The sequence below is a fragment of the Candoia aspera genome, chromosome 2, assembly GCF_035149785.1.
Source record: "Candoia aspera isolate rCanAsp1 chromosome 2, rCanAsp1.hap2, whole genome shotgun sequence".
Classification (NCBI taxonomy): domain Eukaryota; kingdom Metazoa; phylum Chordata; class Lepidosauria; order Squamata; family Boidae; genus Candoia; species Candoia aspera.
This window is the reverse complement of record NC_086154.1, coordinates 231,865,707-231,886,626: the sequence shown is the minus strand read 5'-3', so window position 1 is coordinate 231,886,626 and position 20,920 is coordinate 231,865,707. Positions and strand designations below refer to the sequence as shown.

The window sequence follows — 20,920 nt, the reverse complement described above, 5'->3', positions numbered from 1 at the left end:
TCCAAAAGATAACACCTATTTAATTATTCTCTTCCTACCACTATTCTGTACATTTCTACTATAATAAGAATCAAATTAAAAAGCACATAGGTTGTCTGCTATCATACTTGATAATACAACAGTTTTATTAATCTTAATCTTAACCCAAAAAACAACAATTCAAAATAGTAAATCCAAATCTTTAAAAGCAAATAATATCAATCAAATCCTTAAAATCCAAACCAGATAAACATTCTTAAATCCTTATCCCACTTAAAAATAAACCAGAGCATTTACATATCCCCACAATGTGCACAGAGCTTTCCTCTTGAAAGAATCAAACAGCCCAACTGCCCCCCTCAAAGATTCCAGGTTCTTTTCATGGCATTCCACCAGAAAGTCAACTTCACTTGTGGCTTGCAGATCTCTCTCTCCCTTAAATTTCTCCAACTCCATTATCTAATCTTCATCCAGGCATCTCGATAACAATCCCAATGTCACTCTTAAAAGAAACATTTCTATCGCTGTTGAATTCCTCAGTTTCATCCACCACATCCCCAACCTGATGGCACATTTTGGATCTCATATTTTCCACAATGTCCTGGATATCTTGCATAAAAGTTTGATAGAAGTCAGAAGAAATCTGTTTAAAATCCTGGTGAAACTCAGAAAGAATCTGTTTGAAATCCTCCATGTCTCACGCAGTAGATTCTAGGCACCCCCTAGAAGCTTAACCAGTGAAAGTTGAAGATATGGAAGAGTTTCAAAGTGTGTTTACATAAAGTGAGAGTGAGATAGTAGACAGTTCTCAAGGAAAAATGAAAACAGAAAGCGGATGGTTCAAATCAGCTGATTCAACGTGTAGGAAAATGTTAGTATCTTCAAATTTAATACAAAAATAATAACAGGAAGACAATTGTTTGCTCTCAATCTTTGGAATTTCCTTTAGAAGGAAAACAAAATACAAAACTTAAAAGATTTTTTTTTAAAGTAATCCCAAAGATAACGTTAAGCACCAAGAGAACCAGCTTCTCCTCACTGTAGAAAGCCTCTCTTGGGGTATATATATTTTTTAAAAAAATACAAATTCTTGATTTAGAAAGGGGGTGGCCAGTCTTAGTGTCCCTTTAAGGCTACAGCATAGCTTAGAAAGTGATTAATTCCCTGCCTCCCAGCAGGCTCTTACCAGTCGAAAGCGAACACTTTGCAATCTTCTGGCTGTGAGCAGCTGTATGGAGGACAGATGGGATGATTCCAGGTGTTTTCCTTTATCCAGAGAACATTTTTGGGCTTCAGGAGAACCTGCCTGAGCCCCCCAAAAATTGCCATGTTGTCAGCTGTTCAGTCCGCCATTCCCCACCAGAAGCCCAAACTAGCGTTATCTGAATTTCTTGATTATCCTAACTACCACCCTTTGTCACACAGTGACCTTAGTTATTAAGTAAGGATAATAATTGCCTTCCTTCCAGTCCAAGTCTAACGTTACCCTACTTTACCAAAGCTATGAGTCTACATTATTTTTAAGAACCAAAGGAAAGACAATATTAAAAATTCATTGCATATAGAATGTTACGCAATACCTGGGTAAGGCCTCTTAAATTTGCACTAATTGAAATTTATGATCTACAGGAATATTATCTGCTGTATGTATGTATGTATGTATGTGGATGGATGGATGTATGGATGGATGGTGTACGCACCTATATACTTCTTTTTTTTTTAGTGAATATTTGTGAACATTTTTCCCATATACTGGTTAAAAAGCAAAAGTAATTCATACATGCAAAAAGAAATGGGGACAGAATGATAATACTAACCCTATGGTGGGGCTGCATTTGAAGCAATGTGTACAATTCAGAAAGCTCTATATCAAAAAGATAAGGCTGCAGAAAATATAGAAAAGGACAGCCAAATTTTCAGCAGGCCAAAGCTTTCTCTTTGACAAAAGTCTGATTTGGGTCTTTAATCAGAAATAAACTGATTTATTCATATCTGAAATTACAACTGAATACAATTACAAATGGTGAGGAAAAAAGTGGACAAATGCTGTTTCTTCCTGCCGTAGCAGCAGAATTCAGGGTACTCCACTCCTTGATATAATTGGAATAGAAGAACTGCCATAAATTGCAGTTTTGTCTATTGACTTGAATGGCTTTATTAGGGATAAGGTCAGCCTTCTTCAGCCTAGAGACCCACAGATGTGTTGACACTGTAACTCCCAGGAATGGCAGATGTTTTGAACGGCAGACCCAAAACATCTGGAATACACCAAGTTAAGGAAAGTTGATCAAATTACATTCACCTCAAAAATAATGTGCCTTTGAAATGCCAACAGAAGGGCTTCTAACTTCAACCCCTGCTTATGGGCTTCTCAAAAGTATCTCAGTGAGCATGGCTGGGACTAGACCAATCAACAGGGCTCTTCTCATACAACAAAATCAACAGCAGCAGAAAGACTCAGTCAGTTCACAATAATGGTGTGCTTAATTGCTACAGTGCTTTCATATTCTGAGTGACAAAATGTTATGAGAAAGAAAATTAAATCCTGAAAAACGAATTTGTTTTCAAAAGGCAAGCATCCTAAGTGTATGTCAGTGCACTTCTAGTTGGTAGGATGTGGTCAACACCTATTTCCTAACTGATGAGATGTGGGCAATAGGTTTCAGTCAAAGAGAATAACAGGTTTGCTTGCAACGTAGTCTCTGGATTAGAAATCATAACTTGCCCAGAGTAGTGTGAGCCAATAATGACATAGACTGGTGACTCTTTGGTGAGCATCTGCTTAGGAAATGGTCTGGTTGTTTCAAATAACCTGATTTAGCATACGTCTGTTATGCCTACATATGGCAAAGGAATTAATTTAAATCTAAAACCATGATGTTTTGTATTGTCATGAGTGGATCATGGTTAAAGACAGACACAGAGAAAAGGAAGTGAAAAAGAGTAAAAGAAAAGAATGCTGTTACTGATCTTCTATACAAAAGGAAAAGTAGCAAGAATGAAGCAAAAACTGCAGGGGGATTAGTTTGTTAAGCGTGCCTAGAAAGGCATTTGATGGAATTCTAATTAAAATATGTCAATGATCAAAATTTGGAAAATGCCTTGAAACTTTATGCTGGGCAGCAGTTGTACAGACCAGGTTTTTGCTTTTCAACAGGTAACTGAGAAATGTATGAACATGAGAACGTTACTGTATGTCTGTTGGTTTAGAGAAAGTGTATGATAAAGTGAATAGCTTGAGTTATCACAGAATCATGAAATTGGAACAGACTTCAGAGGGCATCTAGTCCAATCCCCTGCTTGATGTAGGATCTGCTGATGTATTTGGGAGAAATAACTCTCCAGCCTCTGTTTGAAGACCTCCAGTAAAAGAAAAAATTAAGTCAAAAATTAATGTGTGTTTAATAAATGTGGATGCAAAGTAAGTGACCAGTACAGAAGAAGACAAAAGAAGTACATTGTGGTGGCTTGATCATACAGGGAGAAGGAATGAAGACTGAAATGGAAAACAAATAAAGGAAAGAAAAGCTCATGGCTCAAGGGGAACCAAGAGAAAATTATAGCTGGATGTGGTTGATGAGAACCTTTCAAAGGATAGAAAGGTATGGAGGTATAATGAATGATGATTGGGTAAACTAGTTTTAGCTAAATTTCCACTCCCTCCCTTTATCTAATGTCTTTAATTTCTTTGGATTACTATTTTTACTCCTTTTCCATGAACTACATAGCCTTGTTTATTTCAAAAGGGAATAGTATGCTAGGTATGTATGTATGAGTACATAAACCAAAGGGAAGCATTTTTTCTTCCACTTCACTTTAAAAAGAATTTACCATTGCCAATTAAAATTTAAGAGAAAGAAATGCAATTCATTTTCATTCTTTACTCTGCTTATTTTTAGCTGTCAATTAAGAAATGAAACTTCAGAGGAAACGAAGATATGATTGTGTGAGATGTCAGATGTAGGCAATAAACTCAATATTCAAGGTTCAGGAAGCAAACAGTCATTAATATTCTACCCAACAAAGCATGATAATAAGCAATATACTATATCCCACCCAGCAATGAACAATAGAACCTGCTGATTGCTTCCTGTCAAATTGAGACTAATTATCTCAAGGCAGTACTGCTTTTGAACAATTCAGTAAAATGAATTCATTAATAGAAAGGCCTATGGTGCACATGTGATGGACAGAGAAAATAACATGCTTTTGCTTGATCTCCTGAGACTGAAGGATTTTTAGTCCAGTAGAAAAATATGTTGTTAATACTGGAAGAACAGCTTGGGATTGTTGATTGAGAAGGAAAGTAGCAATAAGTTTGCAAAATAGAGGATTGTCCTTGGAAAGAACAAGCAGCAGTTTGTTGCTAATTTAAAAGGTTTAATTTGGGCCCATGTATGAGAATAAACCATTTTTACAATGTGCTACACTATTTCCTTGATCTGTGTAAGATTTTCAGGCTACATTCAGATTCTACTCATTCAGAAGAAGAGAGCTAAATCTGGTGACTGATTTATAGGCATTAGTTGCCTATACTTTGATTGCACTATGGACTGTAAAAGATGAAACCCTGATACTTCTAATTATTTTTCAAAAATATTTTGTGCCTTTTCTATAGCTTATAATTGGTGGGAAAGACTTATCTACATATTTCCATTAATTCCTTCAGTAAATGCTATACCCTCTGAATCATTCTGAGATGAAGGAAATCGGATTCTCCTATTTAACATAAAATGACAGCATCAGCAGGGTGTCCTCCTACTTTATAATCCCCAACTTGACATACAATGACATTATTCCACAGAAGGCAAAGGCAAATTATAATTCTTGATGTAATTACAGGTTTAATGGGAGGGGGAATTGTTACAGGCAAAGCAACCCTTCCCACCAGGGTCCTTCTATGAATGCAAATGGAACAAGCAAAATCTATTCTGTGAGGCAGCCCCAAAGAGACAATTCATAATTATGCATTACATATGAATAGCCAATCTTAAATTTTGGATTTTTGTTGTTATCAATGACTGCTTTGATTCTCAAAGAAAAAAAAAACCTGCCCATCTTCTATATTTTTAAAAGGAAGGAAAAGACAATATTCTGAATTTTTATAAATTCTTTACTTGTGGAATGCTCATGACCTATTACGGAATATTTGTATCTTTTAAAATTAAGGGACTTCCCTCAAATCTAGGGTCTGCAGTTTCCAGCTGATAACTACAAGCTTAACATTTTAGTAGACTAGGATAAATTATTATGAGTAATATTAAATTAACACATTGCTAAATCCTGCCTTCCTACACATTAGAGCAAATGTGTCTGAAGGAAATGTATCTAAAGAGCTTTTATGGTAAGCTAATATATCTTTCAGACAAGTAACATTTTTAAAATGTATCTAACAGGAAGACTTAAAAAATGTAGATAAAACAAGTCTACTCTCAAAGCTTTGTATCTTTTTAATTCTTCAGGAAAATAAAGGAAACTATTAGAAGTGTCCATATTCTACAAACAAAAGCGATAGAGCAGTGCAAGAAATTAGGCTTGATTCCACTAAAACCCATGGTGTTGTTTATTTGTTTAGTCACTTCCAACTCTTCGTGACTTCATGGACCAGCCCACGCCAGAGCTTCCTGTCGGTCGTCAACACCCCCAGCTCCCCCAGGGACGAGTCCATCACCTCCATCCACCTTGCCCTTGGTCGGCCCCTCTTCCTTTTGCCCTCCACTCTCCCTAGCATCAGCATCTTCTCCAGGGTGTCCTGTCTTCTCATTATGTGGCCAAAGTATTTCGGTTTTGCCTTTAATATAGTTCCCTCAAGTGAGCAGTCTGGCTTTATTTCTTGGAGGATGGACTGGTTTGATCTTCTTGCAGTCCAAGGCACTCTCAGAATTTTCCTCCAACACCAGAGTTCAAAAGCATCGATCTTCCTTCTCTCAGCCTTCCTTATGGTCCAGCTCTCGCAGCCATATGTTACTACGGGGAACACCATTGCTTTAACTATGCAGACCTTTGTTGTCAGTGTGATGTCTCTGCTCTTAACTATTTTATCGAGATTTGTTATTGCTCTTCTCGCAAGGATTAAGCGTCTTCTGATTTCCTGACTGCAGTCAGCATCTGCAGTAATCTTCGCACCTAGAAATACAAAGTCTTTCACTGCTTCTACATTTTCTCCCTCTATTTGCCAGTTATCAATCAAGCTGGTTGCCATAACCTTGGTTGGGTTTTTTTTTGAGGTTTAGCTGCAAGCCAGCTTTTGCACTTTCTTCTTTCACCTTCATCATAAGGCTCCTCAGTTCCTCTTCGCTTTCAGCCATCAAAGTGGTATCATCTGCATATCTGAGATTGTTAATGTTTCTTCCAGCGATTTTAACTCCAGACTTGGATTCCTCAAGCTCAGCATGTTGCATGATGTGTTCTGCGTACAAGTTGAATAGGTAGGGTGAGAGTATACAGCCCTGCCGTACTCCTTTCCCAATCTTAAACCAGTCCGTTGTTCCGTGGTCTGTTCTTACTGTTGCTACTTGGTCGTTATACAGATTCTTCAGGAGGCAGACACGATGACTTGGTATCCCCATACCATTAAGAACTTGCCACAATTTGTTATGGTCCACACAGTCAAAGGCTTTAGAATAGTCAATCAAACAGAAATAGATGTTTTTCTGAAACTCCCTGGCTTTTTCCATTCTCCAGCGGATATTGGCAATCTGGTCCCGAGTTCCTCTGCCTTTTCTAAACCCAGCTTGTACATCTGGGAATTCTCGCTCCATGAATTGCTGAAGTCTACCTTGCAGGATCTTGAGCATTACCTTACTGGCATGTGAAATGAGTGCCACTGTTCGATAGTTTGAAAATTCTTTAGTGTTTCCCTTTTTTGGTAAGCGGATATAAATTGATTTTTTCCAGTCTGATGGCCATTCTTGTGTTTTCCAAATTTGCTGGCATATAGCATGCATTACCTTGACAGCATCATCTTGCAAGAAGAACCTGTGGTAGGATGCTTTAAAGCAAAGTATTTACTGCACTGCTTTTTTTCTCTTTTTTTAAGGATTTGGTTATGACAAATACCATATTCTCTTTCACAGTTTCAAACTAGAGAGAAGATATCCAAGCTTAACTTTCTCCCGACATTCTTAGATTATTCTGAACAAGGCCTTTTGAAAGTGAACTAGAATCTCCTTTCACCTTTGTTTTTCCTCCCCGAAATGGCACTGACAGAGCAATAGGACAGAATGATCATTTACAGCACTATGTTCTCCTACAACAACTTGAAATGTGGTCACCCTATTCAAAGTATGAGCAATCCATAAATACATCAGAAAATTAGCAAAAGACTAAGGAAAGCCAGTTTGGTGTAGTGGTTAAGGCACAAGACTAGAAACCCCAGAGACCATGGATTCTAGTCCTCACTTTGGCACAAAGCCAGCTGGTTGACCTTAGGCCAGTCACTTTCTCTCAGCCCTAGGAAGGAGGCAATGGTAAACCACTTGAGTCAACAGACTCAAACCCCTCCCCTCCAAGAAAGACTAAGAGGGGGATTATTTCCATTGTTGTCCTGGGTATTATTTTTTTTATCCTTCTGGTTATAAAACATTCAAAAGAAGTTGTAGAAACCTCCAAAGCCAGAATGTATAGATGGACTCCCCCCAAATAAAAAAATATATGCAAATATCAAGTAGCTTCAATCTCTCCAGATATTGAGGTGCAGCCAATGCAGACTATTCATGCCATACAAGATATTTCAGTAACTCTATTTAATCAATACAATACAATAACATTGAGGTTGCAGCATTGCAAAAGAAGTTTAGCAGAATATGCCTATCCCCTTCCTGTTCCTTCATATTTAATCGAAGAGAACATTTGTAGCTCAGGGTTGAACTGTGTAGTCCTTGGTGCTCTCTGAGTCTTGTTGTTTTCTTGCAGTTGTTTCATTGCCAGACTAGGCAACATTTTCAGTGCTCACACTTTAGCTCACACTGAAGATGTTGCCTAGTCTGGCAATGAAATGTCTGCAAGAAAACAACAAGGCTCAGAGGACACCAACAACTATACAGTCCTTCATATTTATCATCCTCTCCCTATGGCTGCATAGCAAGCACCAAACACTAAGTATGGCAATCCTGATTAAATAATGTTCTGTAACATTAGCTACTTTAAATTAAACTTTCAAATATAATTAGGCTAAAAACTCATTGTCTATGTGCATTAGTGATACATTTATTTATCAGAATTTTTACATCAGTTTGACATAATAGTAGCTTCAATTTTTACAGGCATCACTAATAGCTGAGGCATCTTTGAACTTATGTTTTATTACATATTAGCCTGCTTCATTTTTTCCACACTGGGTGGAGTATATGGGAGCTGAAGTCCAGAATTTTGGAGGACATCAAGTTGAGAAAGACAGACAGACTGAGAAGGAATAGCATTCCATAATGAAAATGTAGCATATTTACAGTAGTGTTCAGCTAATAAATATTTTTTTAAAAATATTTTTCTATCACCATTTTCAGTAAGCAAATATTTCTATTTGAGTATTTAAATTTAAGGACCAGGATGAAGAACCAAGGACCCTGATTCAGAAAACAAGGTATTTCTTTTATTGATATTAAAAGTAATTTTACTGGCTGAAATAATTATGTTTGGATTTTTCTTCCTATAAAAGTAAGCACAATCCAGAGGCCTTTTAAGACAGATGTGTTCTGAGCCTCATTGTTACTATGCATTGAGAGAGTGATGCTATGGCACAGTTGCTAATAGCAACTCCTCCATGGGGAAACTAAGCATCAATCCATTTGCATGAATCAGCCAAACTAATCTAATCTCCTGCCTCTCTGTCTCCATTTTCTTTCTTGCCAAGAGTAACATATAAAACTAACATTGCAGACTTCAGCTATGTTAACGGGAGAGAGATCCAGAGTCCTTGCAAGATTCTGTGATTAACAGAGCTCTTCCAAAACTCATAAACTTTAATCCATTCTCCCAAAAGTATTGCAGAGTTGCATTTGCTTTCAAAACTGAGCAACTTTCAAAGCTTATAAAACTGCTGTGCAATTGAGTATTGAACTTTTCGGTACTGGATAAATGTGAAACTTGTTGCTTGATTGGAGACTTCTCCCACCCTGTCTGTCTGTATCAGTGTGTATTTACACACTTACACAGTCTGCCTTAAAACATGAGAAGTACTTTCATTTCAAAATATTGTTTTGTGATATTAACCATTTTGTAAAGGAAGATTATGAAACTGTCATATATTTAAAGTATTGATTCCTATTACTGGTACAGGATTAAGTAATTTTAATATCCAATCTTGGAATAATCTAGACTAACTTCAGGTCATCCAGCCTGAATAAATACCTCCATATATTTCTTACTATTCTAAACTATCATGCACTTACTCTTACTTTATGCATTTGAACAGAAGCAGACATTTGCATTAGTTCTTGCACAATGATTTTAAGAGTACAGGTTTTAATTAAAGTGACTTTAATTAACTGCTGCTTTAGTAAAGAGTTATTTAATATATAACTGAAAATCCATTAATTTGTGCTAAAATTTGGAACCTTAGATATATTCCAAGAGCGTTGTATCCCAGGAAGCTTCTGTGTTTTCCTCTGTAGCAGGAAAAGTTTAATATAGCTAATGTGGGTTCTACAGCAGATGTATCCTATTTACATATGCGTACCCTGAATTCCCATCATGCAGAGGCCAAGCATTTTGGATCAAGTCTGTTTCTAATGATCTTATCATAAAAGTGACTGTGCCACCGCATTCATTCTTTCTTGAGAGGCAAAAAGGTATGCAAGCTTTCCCTAATCTAACACCTACAGAGATGTTGCACTATCAGAGCCAGCATTCCCAGCCATCACAGCCAGAAGCCGATGCTTCCCCCACCACTGAGTTCTGTGTTGATCCTGTACCTGAATAAAGACCTAGGAGTATAAAGCTGGGTCTGTATGTATAGTACAAGAAGATGGTAGAGTAGCCTGAATCACTGCAGACTTCAGTCCCTCTTTCCCCCAAATTTTAATAATTGGTGGGAGAATCTTTATTCCAAAGATTTTTTTTTAAATCTATGATGAAAACTGGAATATTCTTATCAGAGAATACTATTCAGGGTCAAACTGAAAACCTGAAACCTCAGAGGCTGTCTGCCTTATTTTTTTCTGAACGCAGAGGCACAAAAACATGAAAATTATAGTGTAAACCAGGAATACACTAAGTTCCCATTAATTAACAAAGCCTCTCCTTAAACTCAGGAAAAAGAGATAATCCTAACCTCACTCATCTTATATTACCTCCCACTCACTGCTGTCTTCACCAACCCCAATTTTAAGTGAGGCTTCCAGCTGCTAAAAGTTTGCCCACTCAAATCTAAAATAGGACGGCCTCATTCTGCTGTGATTATGCTAAGAAAACTTTATTCAGGTAAAATCCTCACCGAATCCTTCCTAAAAGAAAGAGTAATACCTGTATGTTTTGATAGGATTTTATAATAGGTCACTGCACATTAGACTTTGGACACGTTGGGTATGTGCAAGGACTTGGAAGCATTTTATTTAACTTGAGCATCTGATCTGGGTTAATACGCAATCCTCTATATAGCAGACATACAAACTTTGCTTAAAATGAAGACTGGGCATAGGAAAGTAACAAAATCATAATCTGAAGCTTTTCTTCATTCCCAGTAATATCTACAAATTTTTGAAGCCAAGTTCCAAAAGCTTTTGTGATATAAACATCTGCAATGAAATTCTGTCAAAGCAGCCCAATTGCTTTAGCTTTTATTAATACGTAGAATTACACTGCTAAAAGGTAGCAGCTTATAACAGATTATTCTTTTATTGAAAAACAGTGTGCATAACTGAGTTATTCTAAGAATAGAATCCTTCTTGTTAACAACAACATACCACGGTTATTTACATGCTTATAGCCCAACTAAGTATATTCCCTGTGAATTGATTTTCATTGATCTCATCAACATTTACTTCCCAGTAAGTAAGTAAATCTGGAAATATAGCCATTGGCTGTCACCCCAAGCTTACATACTGGCTTTGTCTGTTGTCCTCTATAGAGCTTTCTTTAAAAGAGAGACAACCAACTTTACACTGTGACCTTAGGCTTGTTGATCCAAAAGAAAATCTCACCACCTTCAATTGACTTGCTCTCAGGAATGTGAATATAGGATTACAACCTTATTGTATTAAATGGAGACCAAGACCTATTGTGTCACAGGTATTTTAAATTAATCTACACCATATACAGGCAATAACAGAAAAATAAGCCTCACCTCTCACATCAGGAGAGAATCGAGCTGAATGGCGAGACACAAAAAGTTTAAGTTCTTGATCCAAGTTGCATTCAATGAGGTTTGTGTCCCATGATCGGATACCTAGACATCAAAACAAAACGAACATATAGTCAGGGATAAGTACAGAACTATTTATTATCATTGTTAGTTTTCTTTTCCCCTTTTTACCTTCCCCCACAAGGTAGGTTAGGCTGACAGACCAGCCCAAAGTTACAGGGCTTTTCCCACAAGCGTTAGGATAGAGTGAGGCTTAAGCCCAGTAAAGTTGAATGTGGATGATGTGGGTGGAGGTGGGTTTCTTTAGAGGGTGTCCAGAGTTTTTGTAATGGTTTTTATGCTTTTTACTGTTGTTATGGTTGTTTATAAGCCACCTAGGGTTATAGTACATGAGATGGGCAGCTATATGAATCTTTTTGATAAATAAATTCAGTAATCAAATTCAATGGCTGAAGATACATTTGAATGTGGGTCCCCCAGACCTAGTCCAACACATTAAGCCACTCTCAGATCTTCTTCAGATATGGATACATTTAGATTTTATTTTTTAAAATAAACCTGTCAATTCTCTGCTTAAAATACCAAGTTTTTAAAATCAGTTTACTTATTCCCCTTTTCACATTCAATCCTTTTAACTCTCAGAGTCTCCAATATATCTTAATACTTTAGTTATTGACTTTATTTAGAACTCCAGTGCCAGCAAGACCAGCCTTTTTTACTAGTTTTATTATTAGGGAGCAGATTATGGGATGTGGGATTTACAAAAGGCTGATGTATCCAACCAATTTGCAGCATGCTATAAAAATACATAACTGTTATATGCTACTTATAAAAAACACTTTCTCCAAATTCTTATGCTTTTTATGAATTCATGTATGTGTGGAAAACTAGGGTTCCTGTAAGGAGTTACAGTGGCAGCCACATTACAAAAATAATTAAATTTAAAGCAATAATTTACATCATCACAATCACAAAATATTTATTTATTTATTTATTATTCACATTTCTATCACTGCCCATCTCCTCCCAAAAGGGGGACTCTTTTGCATCACTACAAGAACTACAAACAGCACAAAGAAACAAAAATGAAGAAATCCTCTCCACAAATAAAAATGAGTCAAGGAACAACTGAGCCAGGAAAGACTTTGCTGATGTAAATTTTGGAGGGGTAGTGGTGGTAGGATAAAGATGGGAACCTCTTTCAGCTCAGGACAAACACTTTGCCAGAGTGACCAGGACTGTACTCCAGAACAGGCACTCATCAGTGTGCTGCTCAGACTTAAGTACACAGCTTATACATACAGTATATACCAAAACTTTTTGTGCAGATGTGTTTACTTGGAATTTCAAAAACATGTTGTGATCCTACCCAATTACCAAACAGCTACCCTGGGAGAGATAACCTGTTACAAAGCACCATTGATCAGAATGCTACCTGCCACCTTCTCCACAAGATGCTCCTCCCTGTTTAACTTTGCCCTTTTTCTGGTAAGTAGGCACAGTTCCAAATGAAATGCCCATCTTTCTTACCCTCTAAGGAAGCACGTAGGGCTCTGACAGCTAGCCTTCCATACATCAGTACTACTATCACTCAGGGTCTTCCACCAACAGCTGTATTAATCTCTGTATGATGGAGGTAGGCAATGAGGTATTGCTTAAGCATTGATCATCAACAACCCCCTTCATCTCTCACCATTGTCTTAAAGAAGTCCATGTACTTGCATCAATAGAAAGCACCAGCTCTATAAAACCCTTTTGCCTGGTCTGAGCAAACTGTCCCATTAGGTAACACTGCTCTCTTCTCATTTAACCTCACATTTGCCTTGTATTGCCTCACTTTTCTCTATCTCATCTATAGAGGTGAGTATTAACATTATGGCAGCCTCTCACAAACCATCAACAATCCATCTAGCTATGGTGCCTAGTTTGGGAATTTATTAATTCTTGGATTCCATCAATTCCCTTCTTTTCCCCAGGAGCTTAGAACAGTATACATAGTATTCTCTCCTCCAATTTTTTTCCCCACAACAACCACCTTTTCAGGTAGGGTGGATTAGGAGACTGATGGGGTACAGATGTCATTTTGCTTTCTGCATATGGTTAAGATGCATAGTACCCAGGGCCAGACAAGTTATTTAGGTACATAAGACAGAAAAAGCCACAAGCCCTTTCCCCGTATCTGCCAGTAACAACAATATAACCAATTAAATAACTAACCATTTGCTGCCCTTACATGACACACATAAAGACTGTTGTCTGAGGTAACTGCTTCACTCAGCCCAAAGGTACAGTTGTCCTGATACACCTTTTAGCCTGTGCCAACTTCAACTGTATCCAGCACAAAACATTATTGTGCAGAATTTATACATACTAATAAATCTAGCAATAATATGGATTCCCAGCTTATAATCAGCACGGCCTGACATAAGTGAAACTAAATATGGGAGCCCAGAAAAAAAGATATACTGATGCTCCCTTTTTAAAGTCTAGAAAATTCTGAGTGTATATTTCTACATTCAGTGTGTTACATTTGAACTTTTTATAGCAAGGTATTATAATTTAAAAGAATATTATTTGTTTACATGACACAGGTACAAAATATTAAATGCATGTAATCATATATAATTTTTAAAATGATTTTAAACAAAAGCTTACAAGCAGAACAAATGTAAATGTTTTGAAGCATGTCCAAACTAATTGGATCAGTTTTTTTAAAAAAGTTCCCCAAATTCCTCCCTCCCCACCCATTTTATTGGCTCAGCCAATAAGAGATTATCAATTCATCTGCAAGCCTGTACGTATATAACATTTATACTCTCCACTTGAACAGCAGGTATCAGCTAATTAAAAGGGAAGGAGCCACCATTAAGCACAACAGCACAATAATTCCAGGAGGATAGGGCTGTGTAATATTTTTCTGGCTGGGGTTGTATTTGGCCTTTGAGTGGCCTATTGAGCTGCCCTCCCAAAAGTAGATAGGATAAGACAAAAATTGAATTTGAACTCATTGAATTGAAATTGACTTACTTAATTAAAGTGAAGTTTAGATGATTGCTCCCCATTTTTTTTCCCTCTGTTGCATTTAAAATTAATTTTGATGGTAATTTTGTAAGGACTCTGAGGGCCAAGCCCAAGGATCCTGGGAGCCTCAAGTTGTATACCCTTGCAGGAGGAGTTTCAATGGGGTCAGAAAACTACCACCGCTTTTTCAGCATCTGCAACGGGCAGAAGGAATAACCTTGAAGAACAGGAGGAAGACCAGCAACCAAGATAATGGTCAGATAAAAGAAATTTGAGTCCAGGCCAGATCTGTAACCCAAATAAGTTAGACCCTCCCTAGTTCTCACGAAGATAAAGGGAGTGAGGGGGAAGTGCATTCAGACTTGCAAGATTATGTTACTGTAACCTTACAATAAAAGTAGTATTAGCTTATGTAACTTTGGTTTCCTAGTCTGGTCTACCTTGGAGGGCTGAGAGCATCCTTATCAAAACATACTCCATATTTTAGGGTTGAGATTTGATCATAAGTTATTCCTAAACAGATTTGTTTACAGACAACTTAGAAACAGTTATACAAATGGGCCTACAAAATTAGGCAAACCTGTTAGAAGTTCTGCAAAGATAATTTTAAATCCAAACGTTTAATTCCATCCCAAGAATTTAATTTGGGGAATGTTAATTATTTTAAGCTGCAATGGAACAGAATGGCTCCAAAGGTGTTTTGGTACTGGCAATAATAGTAACATTCATAATTGTACATTCCTTCTGCCTCTTAGACAGTTTTTTTTTTTAATATGGTCCCTTATTACAGAGATTTTATCCAATGGAATTTATTAAATATATGAGATTTGCCAGGTAATATATACATGTAATTCAGTAATTGGGTTATAGATTTCATTGTTTGAATTAAATGTAATGGTTAAGTGAAGTTTGGAATATACTGATTGTGACAAACAAATTTATTGATAGGTTTATTGTCAGGCTTAGTATATTTATCTGTATTTCAACAATAATAATTTCCAAGTAAAGTGAGCAATGTAATAAATGGACATAAATAAACCCAATCATAAGCTCGTCTACTACTGATGGACCAGTGCCTGGTATGCCCTCTTATATGTGCTCAAGACCCTGAGAATCATCATGCTGAAGAAGCAATTTGGAGGCTTAAGGGGTTCAGAGGTGAAAAGAGAAAGTCCTGTCATACGAGCAAAAAAACCCCTCCATGACATGGATGTCACCTATGGAACTGGAACTGTTCAAAGTGAGGTTACTGTAGAAAGCACATGGACATAGCATTCAAATCCCCTACTTAGCAAAGCCATATGGTCATGCTAAAATTAGCATGTCAACAGCCTTCAGTACCTCGGTGTTTTATAAGCATATCTGCTGAGTTGTTTTTGTTGTATTCCAACAAAAATAAAAATATTTTAGAAATGTTAAATAATTAAATCATGTTAGTATTTTCCCCAAATTATATTTCATTCCAATTACTCTGAACTATTGAAAAAAATAGAAACATTAGCTTGGCATACTTTTAAAAAAATTGTTAATAAAGGCAGTCAAATTAAATTGTATCTTAATCTACTAAATGCACTCTTTTGGAAGTATGCCTTTTTGAAAACTTCCAAAAGGAATCCATATTACTGTGCTAAATCAATCAGAATTTGCTTTTATCCTGCTTTTAATGGTACCCCTGAAATTCAATAATGGGAAAAAAATCAAAGTCCAAAGAAGACTGATTCCTACTTTAGTTTTCTTCACTTCAACTATGACATCATTAGTAAATCTCTGCCAGATTTCCACAAAAAGTATGACTTGACATAAAGCAATGTCTGTCTTCATTAGGAATGTAGGATGTTATTCTATATAATGTCAGAATTTATTGTATATTGTGACATGCAACATCTTCTGGTGGAGGATTTTCCCATCAACTAATAGCCAACTAATCGCTTTTTTACTGGAGATGACAGTTCTTATCTAATAAATTCCAAGGGTTAATCCCATACCTACAGCATGAATGTCTAGATCACATGGGTTTGTATGGAAAATAATCCTAGAATTTCTTGTACTCAGTGCATGTATCATATCCTTAAACCATTTTCTCCTGTCTGGAGTACATGACTTCAAATCTCCTAATACAAAACCAGGCTGATCTAAATAGTACAGAGTTTGAAAACGGTTTGGAGGACATCTTATTAACATCTTATAATGCTATACTAGGATATACAGAAAATTCTTCTGACCCATTAGTTATTATTTTAAGATATAGAGATTTGGTATCTGTTTTGTATCTTACTTTTATTTCTTAATAAATTTCATATCATTTCCAGGTATACAAAGAGTTTGTAAGTGTTCTTATTTTATGGGATCCAGTTAACAAAAATGTTTCAGAATGGGAATCATACAGATAACATATTCAGGATCATTCATATGAATATTACAGAACTCAGATCTTTTCAGTTTGTGTATTACATGTGCATTAGTTCTTGTAAATGAACAATTTAGTTGGACATTTCTGAAAGATTGCTTTATATCAAATCTCATAATCCTTAGCTACCACATTTGAGGGCACCAAGTTAGGAAGATGCTACTGAGCATTTGGTAACCAAATTCAGTTATTTTTAGAATACTGGCTTTTGCAAGAATGATTTAAAAAGAAAACAGCTGTATATCATACAGTTCTCAAAAGGCAAATTGTCAGAACCATTGTTTTAAAATTAAATATGGAAGCCTATTAATGATCCACTGTCAAGTCACCCTGCACAATAGAGCTCCGTGAGTCAGCACTTCTGACACAATCATAGCACAGAATTCTATTCTGTAAAAGTAGAAAGGCTGCCATTATGTATTAACATGAGTGATTAATAAACAGCCTAATGAAAAAGGATTGTTTTTATTTCCTTCTGAAAAAAACAAAATCAGATCCGTCCATCATTTCTGTCAATCAGGTCTTTATCAGCAATCTGGGCAGACCCACAATTGTTGAATTTTCCATAGATCTTAAAGTACTGGAAAAAAAATAATGGATATATGAAAATAAATATTGTAGCTGATTTTCTAAAATCACTAAATACAGCTGTAACTTCTAAATCCCTTTTGGTAATATTTAAAAGAAAGAAAACATGTTTCAGTTCATTCAAGATAATCTTTTACTATGTCATCCACACATGATGGGCTCTCAGATTTCTCTGCAGTGATTCATATTAATTCAGCATCTTCCAGGGTGGTGTCCAAGGACCAAGACTGAGAGTGCAGATTCATGAAATTGTGAAGGCCTTGCTGCAAATGCCTCGTTCCAAGGAAAAGAAACTGCTCATATTCCATCTACTCCAAAAAACTGCAACTCCTGTGTATTTTAACAGAGAAATCTCTAGACTTTTCTAATCAAGGTTTAAACCACTGACATGGGCAATCCCCTGAATTCCTTTAAGTATTATCATTTTCTATTCAGAACCCAGTATCAGGAATGCTACAATCAAACTATGCAGTAAGAAAAAAAAAACCAAGTAGGAACTTTGGGCTTACAAATTTTGTTTCTTTTTCTTGAAGGAAAAACAGACATCAAATGCCTTATTATTAAATTATTAATTAAAATACAGCAAATTCAGGCTTAATCTAAAACTTTTAGGTATCACTGGAAAGAACATGACCAAAGATCATTCCCAGCAACTTTTAGTATGATTACAGAAAGAGATACCAATATACAGTGTAAATTTCAAAATCAAGAACAAATCCCAAAGTAATTATGAACCACACCTACATGTAGCCAATATATTGTCTAAGGGTTTCTGACAATGGCTGAAATCCTTTGCTTTCCTTTTCCAAGGAAAGCAATAATCAGAGAGAATTTGCCTAAAATCTATGAATATAACTGGCTTTGATCCTCAAAATGCATACCATTTTATTCCACTTGTACTGCAAAATTACTTTCCTCAATTTACAACTACTTTTAAAAAGCTGTAATAATCTGCAGCCCAGCAATATTAAGATTTAACAAATAAATCTTATTGTATAATTATAATTTCTGCATGTTATTTGTCTTGAAAAATCTCTCTAAAATCTCGAATGTGCTCAGAAAGCTTGGGAAAAAAATTCAAAACCACTTATGGCTGAAAGTTAGAAACAAAAGAAGCTGCTGTATTTCTGATCAGAAGTGGCACATTTTGCAGCACCAGAGAGAGGTCTCTGAAGCCCCTTCCCTTCAATTTTCAGGGACCAACGGCAGACAGTCTGCAAACAGATCTTGAATATAATTCTCTTTTTCTCCTTGACTGTATAAACGCCCTTTGTCAGCTATGGGCTGCCATAGGGACCGCACTGCGGACTGCACCACGCCCACCACGCTGGTATCTCTGGGCAGACTCTCTAGCAGCAGCACCAAGAGGTAGGAGGAAAAAAAGAAGGAAAAAATTAAAAGGAGACACTGTTGCTGGCAAGCAAAGACTGGAACGACCTCTGCTCTGAGCTAGAGTGGGGGGTGGGATGTGTGTGGATGATGACAATAGGGAGGGGAGGAATGACTCAGAAGGAAAAAGTGGAGCAAACTCAAGATCAACTGCACCTTCCTTTTGCCTCCTGGTGCAACAAAATGCAGGAGCCAACTGCAGATCTTTGGGTGGAAAGCCAATATACCCCCAACAAAGTATTTGCTGCTTCAGAAGCTCAAACACCATATAGATCTCCAGGTACTGCATTTAATCTACTAAAAATCGTATTACCTTGGACTTAACCCCCCCCCCAAAATCCCATTTCCTTCTGCTTCCTGTCCTACATCCCTGGAAATATAAAAGCTTGGAGGGGGGAGATTCTGTGCAGGGTGAATTGAGACAGCACCAACGAACAAGGTTTTCCTAGGGAATGAAGAACGGATCAACTCTTAACCTTGTTGTTTGAAGCCAGCTATGGTAAAAAAAAAAAACCAAAAAGCCATTAATTACAAGGGTGCCATTTCTTCCCTCTCATCACGAAAGAACTGCAGCCTCACAAGTGAAGCAAACACACCCTTCAGTGCCTCGCCGCAGCTTCTTTCTTTCTTTCTTTCTTTCTTTCTTTCTTCTGCGCACAAGGCACTCCTAGAAGCGCGGATCTCTCTGAAAAAGGGATCAGGGGGCTAAGTAAGACATCACTGGCAGAGGTAGCACTGCAGTTCTAGGGAGAGAATCCTCACCCCTCCTAACACGAGCATCTACAGACAGAAAAGGGGGAAGGGGGGAAGAGAAGGGAGTGGTTGCATCAGATTTTCCTTTTTCGGATCTTCTCTGGGCTGAACTAGGAGATCAGCTCAACTGTTCCCCGCGAACTGCACCATAAACAGACAAGGAATAGAAGTTCTGACGGGGACGGAAGGGGCGGCGGTGCCAAGGTCGTACGCGGAATCCCTGCTTTTGGCAACTGCAGGGAACTCTCTCTGCCCACTCAAGAGACGGTGGGAGCGAGGACTTTTGTGCAACCTGTAGGGCGCCCCCGGTCTCTTTCTCTTCCTCTTCCTCTCCCCTTCCCAAAGCCAGCGTTCAAAAAGGGAAGGAGAATGAAGTCCCTCTTCCCGAGGGTCCTGAAGGAGGGAAGGGAGAAGAGAAATTGGGCGGGAGGAATACGGCAAGCCCCCGCCTTACCTCGCTCTATATTGCTTATGGCTCTTCTCAGATGCTCCTCCGTGACCAGCTCGCCCACCACGACCAGGAGATAAAATTTGCTGTCGAGAAAACGGTGCGACAGGCTCGGCGAGGGGGGGACCGCGTTGGGAAGGCTACAAGACGGCTCCGACTCGGGTTCCAGCACCACCGTCGCCATCCTGGCAAGCCCCTCGCCGCCGCCACCTCCCTCCTTCGCAGCGCCTTCCTAGCTCCTCTCTCAGGCGACGGCAGAGAAAGAGGGGAGGCGACGAAAGGGTTTAGTTCCAAAGGCGCCTCCCTCGACAGAAAAAAAATGCGCGCTGAAAGGCACCACCGCGCTCCAGGCAGCTGGGAGAGTGAGGGAGGGTGGGGAGGCGGCTGTGTTTTTATACCGAGACAGTGCGGGGCTGGGACCTGGCTAGAAGGCGGAGGGAGGCGGCGGCGGCGGCGGCGAGGAGGAGGAAACGGGCTGTGGGGGAGACCCGACAGAGCCACGCGCGCTGCTGCCGTCGCCGCCGCTGCTTTGCCAACAGGCACCACAGGCAGCTGATGTCATTTGCAGCAAATCATTCCCATCGCTGCCTCCGGAAGGAGGAAGGCTGAGGTGAGCCAGCGATGCCCAGAAAAGAGCCGCGAGGGATGAGGAAGGGCCTGCTGGCCTCCCCGAGCCAACCCGAACTTTTTTCTGTTGATGCTTTCAGTTCATCTTCAAAACCCTAATCCAGAAATAAGGATTAGTGTGTCCCACGGAGGAGGCACAGTCACACGGAGGACATTTAAATACACACAGGCCACACAGCCGAGGAAAGTCCAAGCAAGCAGTAATATTTGGCCTTGGCCATCCCCCAAGACAGGGCAAAGGCGTTATTTCCACATTTACAAGTCGCAGAAGATTGGCCATTGTTTTTCAGCATTATTAGATGACATTAGATAATTAGATAAGTTTATTTATATAAAAACAAGATAAAAACAAATAAAAAAGCAAAATGGCAGAAAAATAAACAGTGCATTCCTAACTATCATATAACCA

General features: G+C 38.1%; 1 protein-coding gene across 1 annotated transcript in view; it reads right to left on the bottom strand.

Annotated features, from left to right (window-relative positions):
- Nucleotides 1-20,232, bottom strand: part of MAP1B (microtubule associated protein 1B) — a 70,791-nt gene extending 50,559 nt beyond the window's left edge. Inside the window, exons 1-2 of the mRNA XM_063295497.1 lie at nucleotides 19,891-20,232; nucleotides 11,261-11,362 (exon numbers count right to left, since the gene is read on the bottom strand). Of these exons, the coding sequence (XP_063151567.1) occupies nucleotides 11,261-11,362; nucleotides 19,891-20,068 (280 nt within the window). The 5' untranslated portion in view covers nucleotides 20,069-20,232. The remainder of the gene's footprint in view (nucleotides 1-11,260; nucleotides 11,363-19,890) is intronic.
- Nucleotides 20,233-20,920: the final 688 nt, after the last annotated feature.